General features: G+C 37.8%; 1 protein-coding gene across 1 annotated transcript; it reads right to left on the bottom strand.

Annotated features, from left to right (window-relative positions):
* Positions 1 to 6,328: 6,328 nt before the first annotated feature.
* Tat (Tyrosine aminotransferase) lies at positions 6,329 to 13,123 on the bottom strand. Its single transcript, XM_014356775.2, has 11 exons — positions 12,926 to 13,123; positions 12,443 to 12,547; positions 12,286 to 12,353; positions 10,953 to 11,111; positions 10,578 to 10,769; positions 9,681 to 9,763; positions 9,485 to 9,554; positions 8,820 to 8,948; positions 6,963 to 7,046; positions 6,651 to 6,749; positions 6,329 to 6,507 (listed from the first exon to the last, which is right to left on the bottom strand). The coding sequence occupies exons 1-11, from the start codon at positions 13,074 to 13,076 to the stop codon at positions 6,370 to 6,372; spliced, it is 1,278 nt and encodes a 425-aa protein (XP_014212261.2). The 5' UTR covers positions 13,077 to 13,123; the 3' UTR covers positions 6,329 to 6,369.
* Between the last annotated feature and the right edge of the window lie 513 nt (positions 13,124 to 13,636).

Below are 13,636 nucleotides of genomic sequence, written 5' to 3' on the forward strand. Positions count from 1 at the left end.
GGATTTCGGAAGCGGCGGTGCAGAGTTTGGCAATTTGGAAGTTTCGGAGGGTCCTCCTTGCGAGGATGGGGGGAGGAGGGGTGGCCTCTGCGCGTTGTGGCACGGTAAGGAAGGAGCGACGGGACTTTTTTTCTCATTCCTCCTTCACGAAAAACATTGTTGTTGCAATTTCAAAGGGATGTGAATGCAATTTTTCCTCAGACGCGAGACGAGGGAAGAAGGTCCGCGCGTTGAATTTCGCAAGACTCGATCGATCGGCGCTGGCCCTCATCAGGAATTCCAAACGCGGAGCCAACGTCGCCGAATCTGGATATTATGAATCGCCAACTCTCCCCAGCACCTGATTGGGTTTTAAAGTTGCAACGGGGCAGAGTTACGGGCGTTTTGCGACAGCCTCGGCTCCCTGGGACTGTTCGGCTCGCCGATGCTTATTATTTTTCTTCCTGCTTCGGCGCCGTTTTATAAAATAGAGCAATTTTGATATTCCGTGTGCAGGAATCAACATATATATGTATATGTACATAATACATACCATCGAAATAAGCTCGGGGCGTCGAATCGCAACAAATTACGGAGCGAGGCAGAACCATGTGTCGTTACGATGGAATGATTGCTCGTAATGGAGCTTATACTGCTGAGCGTGCAAACTTCCTCTCTGCGCGATACACACACATGAACGTAAACGTCGAACCAAAATAATCATAATAATACGTATGTATGGAGCCATGCTAGAAACGCGCGTGACTAGGAAATTATTCACGATTATATAATATTGCAGTGGATCGCAACTTCCCTGTATAAATGGTTACCTCATCGGGACAAAGGGATTTTTCGGAGGTGTCAATGCCCTCAGGGGAATCGCGATGCCAGTTGCGGGACAATGATTTTCTGCTTCCCCATCTTTTGATTCCGCCAGAGACGGGACAGAGGTACAGGCAAGCAGCACCTGAGGAAAATTAAATTGTCGCCATGGTGAGGGGGAAAAAAGGTAACCGCTCAATCATCGGGGAGGAGAAAAAGGAACCTTCTCTGGCTCTAAGGTGTATGCAGGACACACACACACACATACACACACGGACATTGTAAACTCTCGGACTTTGGATCGAATAGGTGTATACAAGTATCTATAATGTATAGGGGAGAGAGGAGCAGGGCGTGTGCGAGTCGCGTGCAGTGTACACAAAGGGGATAGGGGAGAAATGCCCTGGATGATTTCACCGTGTTACCCCACTTTTTCTCCTCTCTATAGCTCTGGGACCCGCGAGAGATTCGGTCCCCTTTTTGAAGAAGAATCAGCGAGGGTCGATGACTCTCGGCTATCCTAATGGTTCTCGGGTGAGGTTTATCATCGTCGCGTGCAAGCGCGTGCTTGGATCCGTATAGTCCGGGGGAAAAGCTGCACCTCGTGTGTCGGCGATCTCCTTGTTTCCGTCCTTTTTCCCCCTTGGCTGCGGATGTGTATCATCGGTCCTCCTTTCCATTGTACATTTTTATGCTTCTCCTTCTTCCTGCTGAAGTATTTACTTCTCTTACTCGCGTTTTATGCCACTCAAAAAAATCTGGTGGATCGCGATGCCCCTTCTTTTTTTGCTTTGATTTATTGTGTTTGTTATACCTCTCTCTCGTGTCATTTGGTGTTTGTTTGCGATGATATTCTTCAGGTCGTACATGTGATTGCGTTTTGTGGACCAATCGATCGATACATCCTCTGGTATTGTGATTTAAATATGGATACAGAGTTGAGTAGTCCGCTCTGATAATTGAAAACGTGCAGCTTCGCACCCCCAGTTATTTAACGCACATAAAATATAAAATAATGTAATGACAAAAAAATCACATATAAATACTTCAACGGGATGCTAGTGAATATCAATTTCAAGTCCAATCACTGATGGAAAAGTATATAAAAACTAGCTTTTCGATTAGAAAACAAATCATGCTCGGATTGCAATGGCGAGTACATAGCAAGCAGCAACATACGTATAAAGACAATCTACAGTAATACAATAGTCGATCTACATTGATGGTATCACTTGGCCTTGACAACAACTGTATTTTAGTCTTGGAAAACTTTCCACTTCCATTTATGTTACGCAAGACTTGATTTCACCTACGAATCAGCGAAATCTACGCATCACATTGGGGGGCCTCGAGCGTTTCGAATATATTTCCTTCGATCTCTGTAACGTGTAACCATAATAATAGAGCAATTCTAAAATAAAAATTAATAACTGTAGATCAAAGTAAAGATTGCCACAATCTCACCGTTAAACCTACAGCTTGTAGCTTATCGAATAAGACTCGATGCATCTGGAAAACTTCTTTCTTCGGAAGATTCAATCGGATTTTTTTGGTCGACTTTCTTTCTTTTGATTTTCAATCGTGCCAAGTACTTTGACTCTGAGAAGTTACAATGAAACAGAAATAATGTGTATTTGACGTTGAATAAAATTTGGTGCAAGCTACAATTAAACAAAAACAGTTTTGACAAGCAACATTTTCTTTTGTTATGCTTCAGTTTTCCGAGTTGGCTCTAAAGACCTGACATTAAAAAGTAAAGAAAAATAAACAAATAAGTAAATAAAAAAAAAGCAATCACCAGAGTTTGACTTAGTTCGAGGGCGACATGGCCAAGTAGGTGAAGGGTATTTTCATTATTCTCTTCAAAGGTAAAAAGACAAGCCTTGACGACCGCGGCGCTTGAAAAGAACTTGTGGTTTCAACAGATGACACACAGCAAGCCAAGCAGTGTGAATTTTCATCCCAAGGGCTACATTATTCTTTTGAAAAATCGCATTCAGCGTTGAAACGTTTTTTTTTTTTTTAAAGCCCAGTGCTCGGCGTTCACGCTCTCGGCAATGTCAAATGCTTTTTTCCAACCCACTATTGAACTACAACTCCAATGGAAGTTTGGAAAAAATAGTACTATTGCTTAGAGTTAAATTTAGCAACGTGAAAATATTTATCCCCATCTTTTTTTTCAAATCAAAGCTTTATTTTCACGTTTGAAACTGTAAACAAAAGTATTATTTATCTCAGAATCCTATACAGCTGGCGAGAGTTGAAATGGAAAAATGACAGCTGGAACGGCCGCAGTCGCAATAATAGCCAAACACTCGCACAATGGAATCCACAATGGTTTCGGAATGAGAGGCAAGAGGCCAGAGTTTGAACTTACCATCGTTGCGAGGCAGCATTTGTAAAGTGAACAAAGTTGCGGGGAGAGGCCGTCAGTTGCAGAGTGATTAAATTTCCACTCCGTAAACCAAAAAGTACATTTTCTCGGCTAAGCCGTATCTACTTCTGCGATACGCAAAGAGGATTGTCGTTTATTTCGTAAAAACTTATCAAGACGGAGCTAACAAGTTTGAAAGTTGATTTACTATTTGGATTTATCAAATGTAACAATACTCCACGAGTCTTTTATGCACGAGTTATTTTCTGTGAGAAATGTTTTTTTATTCAATACTATTTTATAATTAAATATTTTACATGAGCAAAATGTTTTGTAAGGATTATAAAAACGTAATTAAAAAAGTAAACATGGTCCATTATGAAAGTGAAAGCAAGTTTTTGATGGGCTCACCGTTTTAAAGCTGCCCCAGTATAAGCATTTACAAAAAGGCCTCAAGCGCCCGACGACTGTTATCTTTCATCGGTCTTTGGACTCTCGCAATGTAAGCAGAAAGAGTAGGAAAAAAAAAAAAAAAAAGATTGAAAGAATAAAAAAGCTACGACCGTGCGTCATCAAAAGGATGATTCCAAATAGCGAGTATACCCACACAAAGACACATCTGTTAGTATTTATGAGCGCATGTGGTCTCTTCCTCGTGTAAACGCACACTTGTTACGCAAAGTCGATGATGTATTTTAGCTCCCGTACTCCTCTACTTGACGAGTAAATAATTTGTTAACTTCCACCCTTTCCCCTACATGGGGCCCATCCACAAACAAGTAATCTACGATACGATTTTCAATAAATCTAAACAGCGATTTAAAAAGCTTTGACCACAATGGTTACACATTGTGTTAATCCCATATGAAATATACTTAATTTTGTAATCCGTAATCCAATCGAGGAGTTTTTTGTTTTTGCAAAACAAATGCTTGTACGAAGTAAACGCTGCAATGCAAGGGGACATCGACAACCCCACCAAATCGTGAATTTCACTCCCTATTATCTCCCAACGCGATAGCGCACGCATAAAGCCCAAACACGCGTACTGCACTAGCTCCCGAATAAATTGCAGCCGTCCCCGGAATTATGCAAAAACGGCAGGGCGGCTAACTCTCGTACGCCTCCCTCTTACATTTGTCGAGCTATACACGTATATATATATATATAGCCCTCGCGCGGTGTGGCGTGCGTTGGATTGTAGCCCGTAAATCGACCAGTTCGAATTCGAATCCCCGCAGGAACTCTCCACCAGGGCCCAGTCTGCGGCCTGCACCCATATACATTTTAAATGACCCGCAGTGGAAAATTTCGATGGATGCTCGTGCGATTCTCCCACATTTATTGACTGTACGTGTGTGCACAATTGTGCAAGTTCCCCCGATAAAACAGCGAACAGCGCTTTTTTGATTCTGTGCTGTAAGGGGGATATGTTATATATACTTGGTTTAATGTACATCGAGAAGGTAGTGAAGGGATGGTATACGTCATTAAATGACAATACATCTTGGTAACTACAGATACACCGATAAACACTGACATGGGATTTCCTTGCTTACTCGAGGAAACTCAATTGTCAGTCTGACTTTGATCCGATATTCTTAAATCAGAGAAGTTTCATCGTGTAACTTACTTGGTAAGATAAATCATTACCTCCCCCTTCCCCACTTAAATTTCCATAACCCAGCAGGTGTGGTAGATCTGATGTCAGCTAATTAGGAACATAGGAAGGAGACTAGAGGAATTCAGATCACTGTGTGCAATGGCTAACTTTAGATCCAAGTGCTTGAATGGTAAGTTACTAAAATAGACTAACACATCCCTTTCCTACCTGTGCAGGATAATATTAATAAAAATTAATTGCAATGGTAAATTCTACCTAGGGTGCTACAATCATTTAATTAATTTTTTTCTTTATGCGTAATAAGGTAAAAAAACGTTGATTTGAAGTACACATTGAATATCCTATTAATTACAAGTACGTTGATACCGTAGCTGTACGAATTTCCAAGTAACGCCATGAATTACCTTCTTCTTTGGATAAAACCTCTCTTTTTTTAATGAGTAAAGTCAGATAGATGGCTGACAGACGGTAAAGCATTATTAACGCAGTGACGCTCTCAAACGGCTTCGAACAAAGTAAAGCAAAACTCTGTTGTTTTGCACTGGCGAAGTAAAAGCATAGAAAAAAATTTTAAAAAGAAAAACACCGTGTTATATGAAGGAACAACGAAAGAAAATGTAACGTAGAAGTGACGACAACAACAACAAAAATGGGGAGAAAAGAACAAAAATGTAAAAAATAATGCTGCGGTTGCTTGTTTGTACAGAAAAAAAAACACCATCTCGAGCGGTGCACAAAGGGCTAAATTGGCCGTTTTATACTGAGCCCACGTATAATACACACAACGCACGTATATACGCGAATGAAGCGCCGGTGGTAGACAACACAATGCACGAGCGATAATGAGCCTTCTCTACGTCAACCAGCTGCGCGTAGCTAAGAGAGTCGTGTTTTACTAGCTCACAATGGCTGCCGTGAAAAGCTGTGACTGTGCTTCTTCTGCAGTTACTCGTACACCTGTAAGATGGTTCGAGAAAATAATTATAAAGGCTGTCAAAGGTGTTGCTTGCATAATACACACAAGCTTTTGTGTCGACTTCGTTTGTGCTACTGTTTGAAATTTTCAACAAGATTTTTTTGTTTTTTGTACAATTTTATTACATTTTTCTTAAGAATGTTTTCACAATCGTCAACATAAAATCGCGAAATAAGCATACATGTATTTAATATGTACAAATTAAATTAATTCTAAATTCTAATGCAATAAACGATTAACAAACATTTGAGCTAGATCTTTTTTTTTTTTTTTTTTTTTTTTAGTTAGTGTACACTCATCAATATTAAGAACACGTAGAGACCAAAGCTATGAAAAATTCTCGTTTGAACTTAGTGTGGAATTTTAATAACTCTATTGGTTTCTTTTTGATGTGTGTACAGTGTAAGTAATAAAAATAGCGTACAAAAAAATATTTCCGTAAAAGAAGGAATGTCGTGTGACTTCGCTGCTAAAATTATATAATCAGACACAAATTTACAATGTACATTTCTATAATTATAATCATGTTTTTCTTGGAAAAAAAAAAAAAAAAAAAAAAAACTATACATGTCATATCTTATACACTTCGCAGGCCTAATAAGGAATAACATTTTGCAAACAATTCTTAACGTGGTGCCTCGAGCAAAACTCTTGAATCCTCAGGCATGCTTCCTCCAGTACATCCTGCGGAACCGTGATCACCAATCTCATGTACGACGGATAATCGAAACACTGGATCGATCATAAACACAATTTTGCATGATTAATCAAACATTTTCGTCTCCAAATCGCTATTTAGTTTTGAAAAAAAAAAAAAAAAAAAAAACTACATCTAAATTGCAACAACCATCATAAAGTTGTCAATCAAATTTTACCTGTCCGGGTAAACAGAACACAGATTCCTCGGCAAGCAGGCCCTGAACGAAATCCATCTCGCTGTTGAACCCCGGAAAGCTGGACAGGTCGATGTGTACCTGCACATAAATCATTCGTTTGATTATGCACATGATGCCTCCTCTCTGTCTGCCATCACATAGCACCTCTCCCTTTAGCCTTCACTCGATCAATACTACCGAAATACCTGCGACTACAGTCCTGCTATCGCAGTCTCACTCGTTAAAATGCTAATAAACTTGTGAGATAAAAAAAATACACACATTCTTAAATAATTCAAACAGTGGACTCACCATCATGTACATAGCACCGTCGGGCATAATGGGCTTCAATCCAGGAATTTGCGAAAGATAATTGTAGGTGAGCTTTGCGTGCGCCTGTCAACAACAAACGTACCCGTGTATCAATCTGCTTATTAATTAAACCCCTATAACTCGTACGTACCTGTGACTTCCTCTTTCTTTGTCTCGTATAAAAAAAAAAGTCTACTGTTAGCCACAGCAAAGTAATGAGATTGGCCCCGTAGAAGAGCCTTTTTTTTCTGAATCTCTTCCAACTACATATATATATATATATATATATATATATATATATATATATATATATTTTTAAACTCCCCTTGATATGAAATTTATATCCTAGGGTAGTAATGATGTCTCTACGGGGCCAATTTATTCCAAAGTCGAAACAAACACGGATACCTTTATAAGCACAATCATTTGTCTTGCGTTTCAATCGTATCAAATATTTAATTTGAATTATACATCGACCTACCAAAGGAATGGCATAAAATGGCACTTTTGGTTATTAATTTTTTGAATCGGCCGATAAAATTTAATCGGAATCGCGTTAAAATTGCAAAATTGGTTATTGACAGGATGTGCTCGCCTTTCGTTTGCGTTCGTTTGCCATGCAAACGACGCTACCACTTCTGCCGTTGACGGATATGCCGGAGAGGACGATATACAACTGTGTACGCAGGCATACTGTATACATTGAGGGAAGGATCCCGACGAAACTGGGTTATCTCGCTTATTTAGCTCTTTCGTTCTCATTTGTATACCTGTTTTTTTTTTTTTCTCTCTTTTTTTTTCCTACTTTGATGAGAGGCAAGCAATCGATTTTTACCACATTTTGAAATGAGTGAATTTACTGTACATTTCGCTCTTATGATGTAATTGCACAAGTCTTGTAATTCGGCGTGATATTCTTGTAACAAAATATAGATTCAAATTACACGTAAAGTTTGAAGTGGCCCAGTCGTTTTTAATGTTTGCATTTGATTAATTCAACGCTGCGCAAATATTCACCGAAAATCGACGTGTGCTCATTTTTAGGTCAATAAATCGTTTGGTCGAATTCGTGACCTCAAGCAAAATCAATAATTATGCAGCTTCATTGAGCACAAATAATATTACTGCCTCTTGGTATAAGGTTTGTTCCCATTTGACTTTAAAATTTTATGTGTTGCCATCAAAAGTTCACACAATGAATACATAATGTATAATCACGTATACAGAAATTATTTATGTCCAATAAATTAGAATTTCACCGAATAGATCGAATAAAAACTGTTGGCATCGCACCTGTGGTTGCTCCAACTATCAGCCGTTCTTATTACACGAAGTTAAAAAATAATCTGCTTGATAAAGTTGACAATTAATTATTTGGCTCATATTTTGATGTACGATCATCTAAATTACTATGGTAAAAAAATGTTGTGATTGATTTCCGCTTCTTGGCTGTTAACGAATATCAAAATAATTGTCAACAGTTGAAAAAATCCTTGTTAAATTTTTTTCCTGCATGTAACATTTCCTAATAGTTTTTTTATTTTGACTTTCAATAATTTTATACCCCATTTCACATTAATTATTAAATTTTGCTAGTAACTTTAAAGTAAATTTATCAGACCGCCACGTTGGAAATTATTATTCATCGGAAGGTAAAATCACTCGTTGAATTCAAAATACGCAGGTACAAGAAGAAAGCCAAGCGATTAATTTGTACGTCCGGTACGCATTTGCCGGAGCACTGGCGCAAAACGGAACTGAAAATCACGCTGACATTATTTCGGTGTAATTCAACAAGCATTACTCTGCGTACACAATTGTACATGTTGGCGGACCAAGAAATTTCATGAAACTTACGTATAAGGTTTGCAACAAGCTGTCGAAAAATCTCTGAGGAGTATTTTTTAGGATTTTCGGAAGAGCTCCTTGGACTATCGTGTTACTGCCAATTGTCCTGTGCGTCAAACATTGCAAGCCTTTTCTGATCTGCGAAAATTCATATTTTGAGTAAAAATGTTAAAAATGTTTTTACAGCTGTACTGTTGATTAATCTCGGGTGCCAAAAACTACCGTCAATGTGAATTGTGTAGTTTTTTAAGCAAACAGACAAATAAAAATTCATACACCCTCAAGTGGTAATAATACCATATAAAGGGCAGATTTGAGCAAGTACAGCTTCCACTTGAGTTTAATTAACTATCTTTCCGTAATTTAATTACAGGAAAATTTGAGATGAAGGCTTGACGAAGCACTTGACTCTACTTTTGATCCCCATGAGAGACTAGACATATACAAGTAGAGAGAAAGAGGGATGGGGAGGTAAAATAAAATCATGCAAAGGTGAAGGCAAAATTTAATCCCAAATTCAAGTTTTTTTACAAAGTTCGCTTTAATCTGTTTATTCAACTTGTTCTTAAAGCTCATGATGCAACGTGTATTTTGTAAAATGCAGAGTTTCATATTTATTTCAAAATTGCAGCTGTAACTTGCTTATAGAATTTTCTTCTTTTAATTTTACTTACCTCTTTATCCAATATGTTCTCGCGGTCGTGGATGACGATCCATCCCATTCTCCAGCCGGGTACCAAAAACCTATGGAATAATTCATTATATCTTTACAAAAGATTACAGATTAATTTAAATACTAAGGTTTCTAAAATGCTATATACGTGCAGCTAAAATAAAAAATTTAGTTTACACGAGTTTAAGTGGTGTTACCTCTTTGCGAGTCCGCTGCACGATAATATAGGAACTTCGGTCGATAGAGACGCTAGCGAGTAAAATGTTCTCCCTGGAAACACCTGTGAGTAGTCGTTTGCATAAAAATCTTCGCCATCTTAATAATAATAATGATAAATGGTATCTTGTACTTGCAGGTGAAAAATTACAAAAATTACGATTTGCGTCATGAAAGCTTTTTTTTTTTTTTTTTTTACATGCTGCCTTTGAAAAAATTGCTTCTTTGCGTGATGTATTATGCATGCGCATCGTAATTGATCCGCATCACAAAGACTACACAGTAGATTTTATTGGAAAGTACAATTTATCGGCTCGTGTAACATTTCATGCACTCAGAGATCATCATCCACTCAGAGATCAAATCAATGAGAGAAAATGTTAACGTACTTCAAAAATACTTTTGTCCCTACAAAACTTGTAAATTTAATCCAAAAAGCATATCAACAAATGATAAGTATACCACAAAGACATTGAAACACAAAAAGGTCGTTATAGTTTAGCGCTGCCTGTATATATTATCAATATTTTACTTTTTAAAATAATTTTCAATTGCACATTTCTCTAAGCGCGCTTGAACTTGAATCTCCATGACTAACTCACAGAAAAAAATAATGAAATTCAATTTCCTTGTTACGTTTGAAACCAAAAGAAAAATTATAAATTCATGAAACGCTAAGTATGCAAATGCCGTGGCATAACTCGGTGTTGGAGCAAAAGACCCGACGAACGCAGTTCGTGGCTCGTGAAAGTTCATTCATTGATTTTTTTAAAACAAAATCCTCAAAATCTACCGTGTACTGTCAATCAAACGAATTGCTTTTTTTTTTTTTTTTTTTTTTTTTTTTTTTTTTTCTAAAAAAAATGAACAAACATTACCAAATACTCGTAAATCTCGTCAGCAATGATCGGAACACAGTACTTGGCAGCGATGTCGAGCACATCGAGCAGATGCTCGCGGCTGTACACCGAGCCGCACGGATTCGAGGGATTGTTTATAACAATGGCCGCCGTGAACTCGTCGATCTGTGCCTCCAGGTCGTCCAAATCGATCTCCCAGCCCAGCTCCGGCTGAACAGAGGATAACAATTAACATTAAAATTGGCTTTGCAGCGCAAAGTGGAGATGATGCGTATACATTGGTGAGTGTGAGAGGTGGAGGGGAAACATCGTACCCTCTGCCTTGGAAGGGCCGAAACAATGGGCGCAGAGCTAAGGTATAGCCCTGATGATTGGTTTACACAATATACTCACGCGAAGGTTGTAGGATTTCACGGATATGCCCAGTCCTACGGCGAGCGTTCGGTATATGGAGAAGCCGGGCCGTGGCAGAAGGATGTTTTGGCCCTCGCGAGCCAGTGCTGTGATGCAGATGTCGAGAGCACTCGAGCAACCGCTGCACAGTATGACGTCCTGAAAATTCATTTACATGACAATTGTCTGAGTTTCCATTGCATCGACTGATTGTCGTTTATTTGGTAATGTCATTGATGATTCAATGAAAAACTACTCGTTTTTACGTAGCGACGTTTCGTCTGATATTAGCAAACCTTTTCAGGTTGTTATTGTTGTGAAAGAACAACACTATCGGTGATAACGTAATAACTCGTGCAACGATGTGATTCTGTCATCATCGGTAATGTTGTCCCTTCGCGGTAATAATAGCACATGTCAAACAAAGAATTGTGGTATTTGAAAAAAAAAGGAAATTTTATTGTATCAAATGGCCCTGACATGATCAACTACATAATAGTATCAAGATGAAAAATAAATCTAAATACTTGGATTATCAATTATAACGAGTGGTAAAATATACGTACAATGACGCTATTAGTAATGAATCAAATGAATCGATGCGATACACATAATTCATCAGTTTATGTTCATATTAATTAATTTGCTTGATTACCATAAGTGTCGTCACATTTTACTCGCATGAAGATTTAAATAAGCATTGGAATCGCAATTCATGGCGAAAAAAATTTTTTTGTTGTTGTATTCGATATTTATATTTGCAGTGATACACTGTAAAACACAATACTTAGTTCGTCCAACAAAAAAAAAAAAAAAAAAAAAAAAAACCTTGGCAGACGTAAGCCGAATTTCATCTTTGAATGTACAAAAAAAAACAACCAACGAATCCTCTGAGCTCGTAGAAATAAAATTTGCCGTCTACGAGTGGGTAAATTGCTGGCTTTGTCTTAACTCTTGTATTTTCTAGAACTATAAGGAATAAAGTCTCGTGCAGTGCAAGGGGAGTCGCTTATTTTGAGTATAGCCGCCACAACCGTATTCGAGCCTATATCTAAACGTAGAGTACCTTGTTAGTGGTTATATTCGAGCAAAGGAGACGAGAAGGAGTGCGTTTGTGTACTTAATTCCTTTATCCTTTGCGCGTCGTGCGCCGATTGCCCCTCTCGTTACTTGGACGCCTTAACAATGCTTATTACGAATGTTCGGGGAACATTATATCGTCACACGTCAAAACTACCAGCTTACACTTTTTTACCCACCATTTGATGCTAATAAGAAATTATCGGTTCGACGAGGTATTGGGGAACAATGTTGTTTCATTTTGAGTACTTACACTTGGATCAATCCGGACGTGTTGGTCCGAATAATATTCTGCCACCGCAAGTCTTGCTTCTTGGAATCCTAAAAATTTCGTTTGTTTTACATGTCATGAAAATGCCATACTTAATTATTTGTTATTACTCGCATCAAGCATTTTTGTTTCAACTTACCAGCGCTTGGTGCGTAACCGTTGTACGCCTGAGACTCGACGCTCTCTTGTACAGCTTCGATCACTTCTCTCGCTGGTTTCAAGTTTCCAAAGGTCGTTGGATCACCTTGAATCGTATTTTTTTACGGAAAGGTTTTATCAATTTTAAGTTGAATGAATATCAAATTCTGGGGCATTTATTATTTAAAATTTTTTTATTAATTTACAATGACTGGAAAATTTGTAGATGTGAGTAGAGTCATGACGTAATAAACACCTCAGAGAGCGCGAAATTGAACTTAAAATTCATAAAACTGGTTCTTACATCTTGTATGAAGCTTAAAATTTTCAAGATACCTCGATTTTTTCATTAAAAAAATAGTTTTGACAAAGTATTGCAGTTGGATTTATGTAAGGACCACTATTGGAATCTTTACAGAGTTTAAATTGGATTTTTCTGGTCTAAAAAAACAAAAAGGTTACAAAAATAATTCAAACCACTCACCGATTGATAATGCTATCACGCATTTTTCTGGATTCGGCTCAACCACAATACTCTCAACGATACTCCTGATCGGATTGTGAGTGTTTTTAGCGATCAGCGACGCCTGAACATTCCATCCGCTACGTGACGTTTCACCTACGTTTATCGACATCACCACGGAGTTTGTGAACGCGGTCGTAAGTGCTGTACGAATGTTGATTAAATAATTAGACTTTTTCAAAAAATAGTCGATCTTCACTTTATTCGTTTTTGAAAACTTTACGGCCAGTATCACAGTACCTTCTTCAAACAATACATGTAAAGGTGAACAATTAAGATTTAACACATCATTAATTTCAACAATTTAATAAGGAATTGAAAAGTACCAAGGAAATAGTATACAATAATGGCTGTGATCCTACCATTACTGATGACGTTGAATAAATAAAATATCAAATGGCTATAAAATACGTTTTTCCCTCGCCTGTAAAAGAACATAATTATTTCGTTATTACATACAATGGAGAACTAAAATAAAAAAGCATTTTAATCAGTACGATATACAAATAGCGTTCAAATCTAATGAAAGCTTACAAACAATCATGAAAAATATCAAGGACAAAACAGGAAAAGAAAACAAATCAGTTGTTTATGAACTTCGTTGTGGATCTTGCAATGAGAAATATAGGGGACAGACAGAAAGAGCTTTTAAATGTAGATTAAAATTACCGA

The sequence above is a fragment of the Copidosoma floridanum genome, unplaced genomic scaffold (assembly GCF_036245765.1).
Source record: "Copidosoma floridanum isolate Cflo_tuat_1 unplaced genomic scaffold, Cflo_Japanese_pri ptg000019l, whole genome shotgun sequence".
In the NCBI taxonomy this organism is placed as follows: Eukaryota; Metazoa; Arthropoda; class Insecta; order Hymenoptera; family Encyrtidae; genus Copidosoma; species Copidosoma floridanum.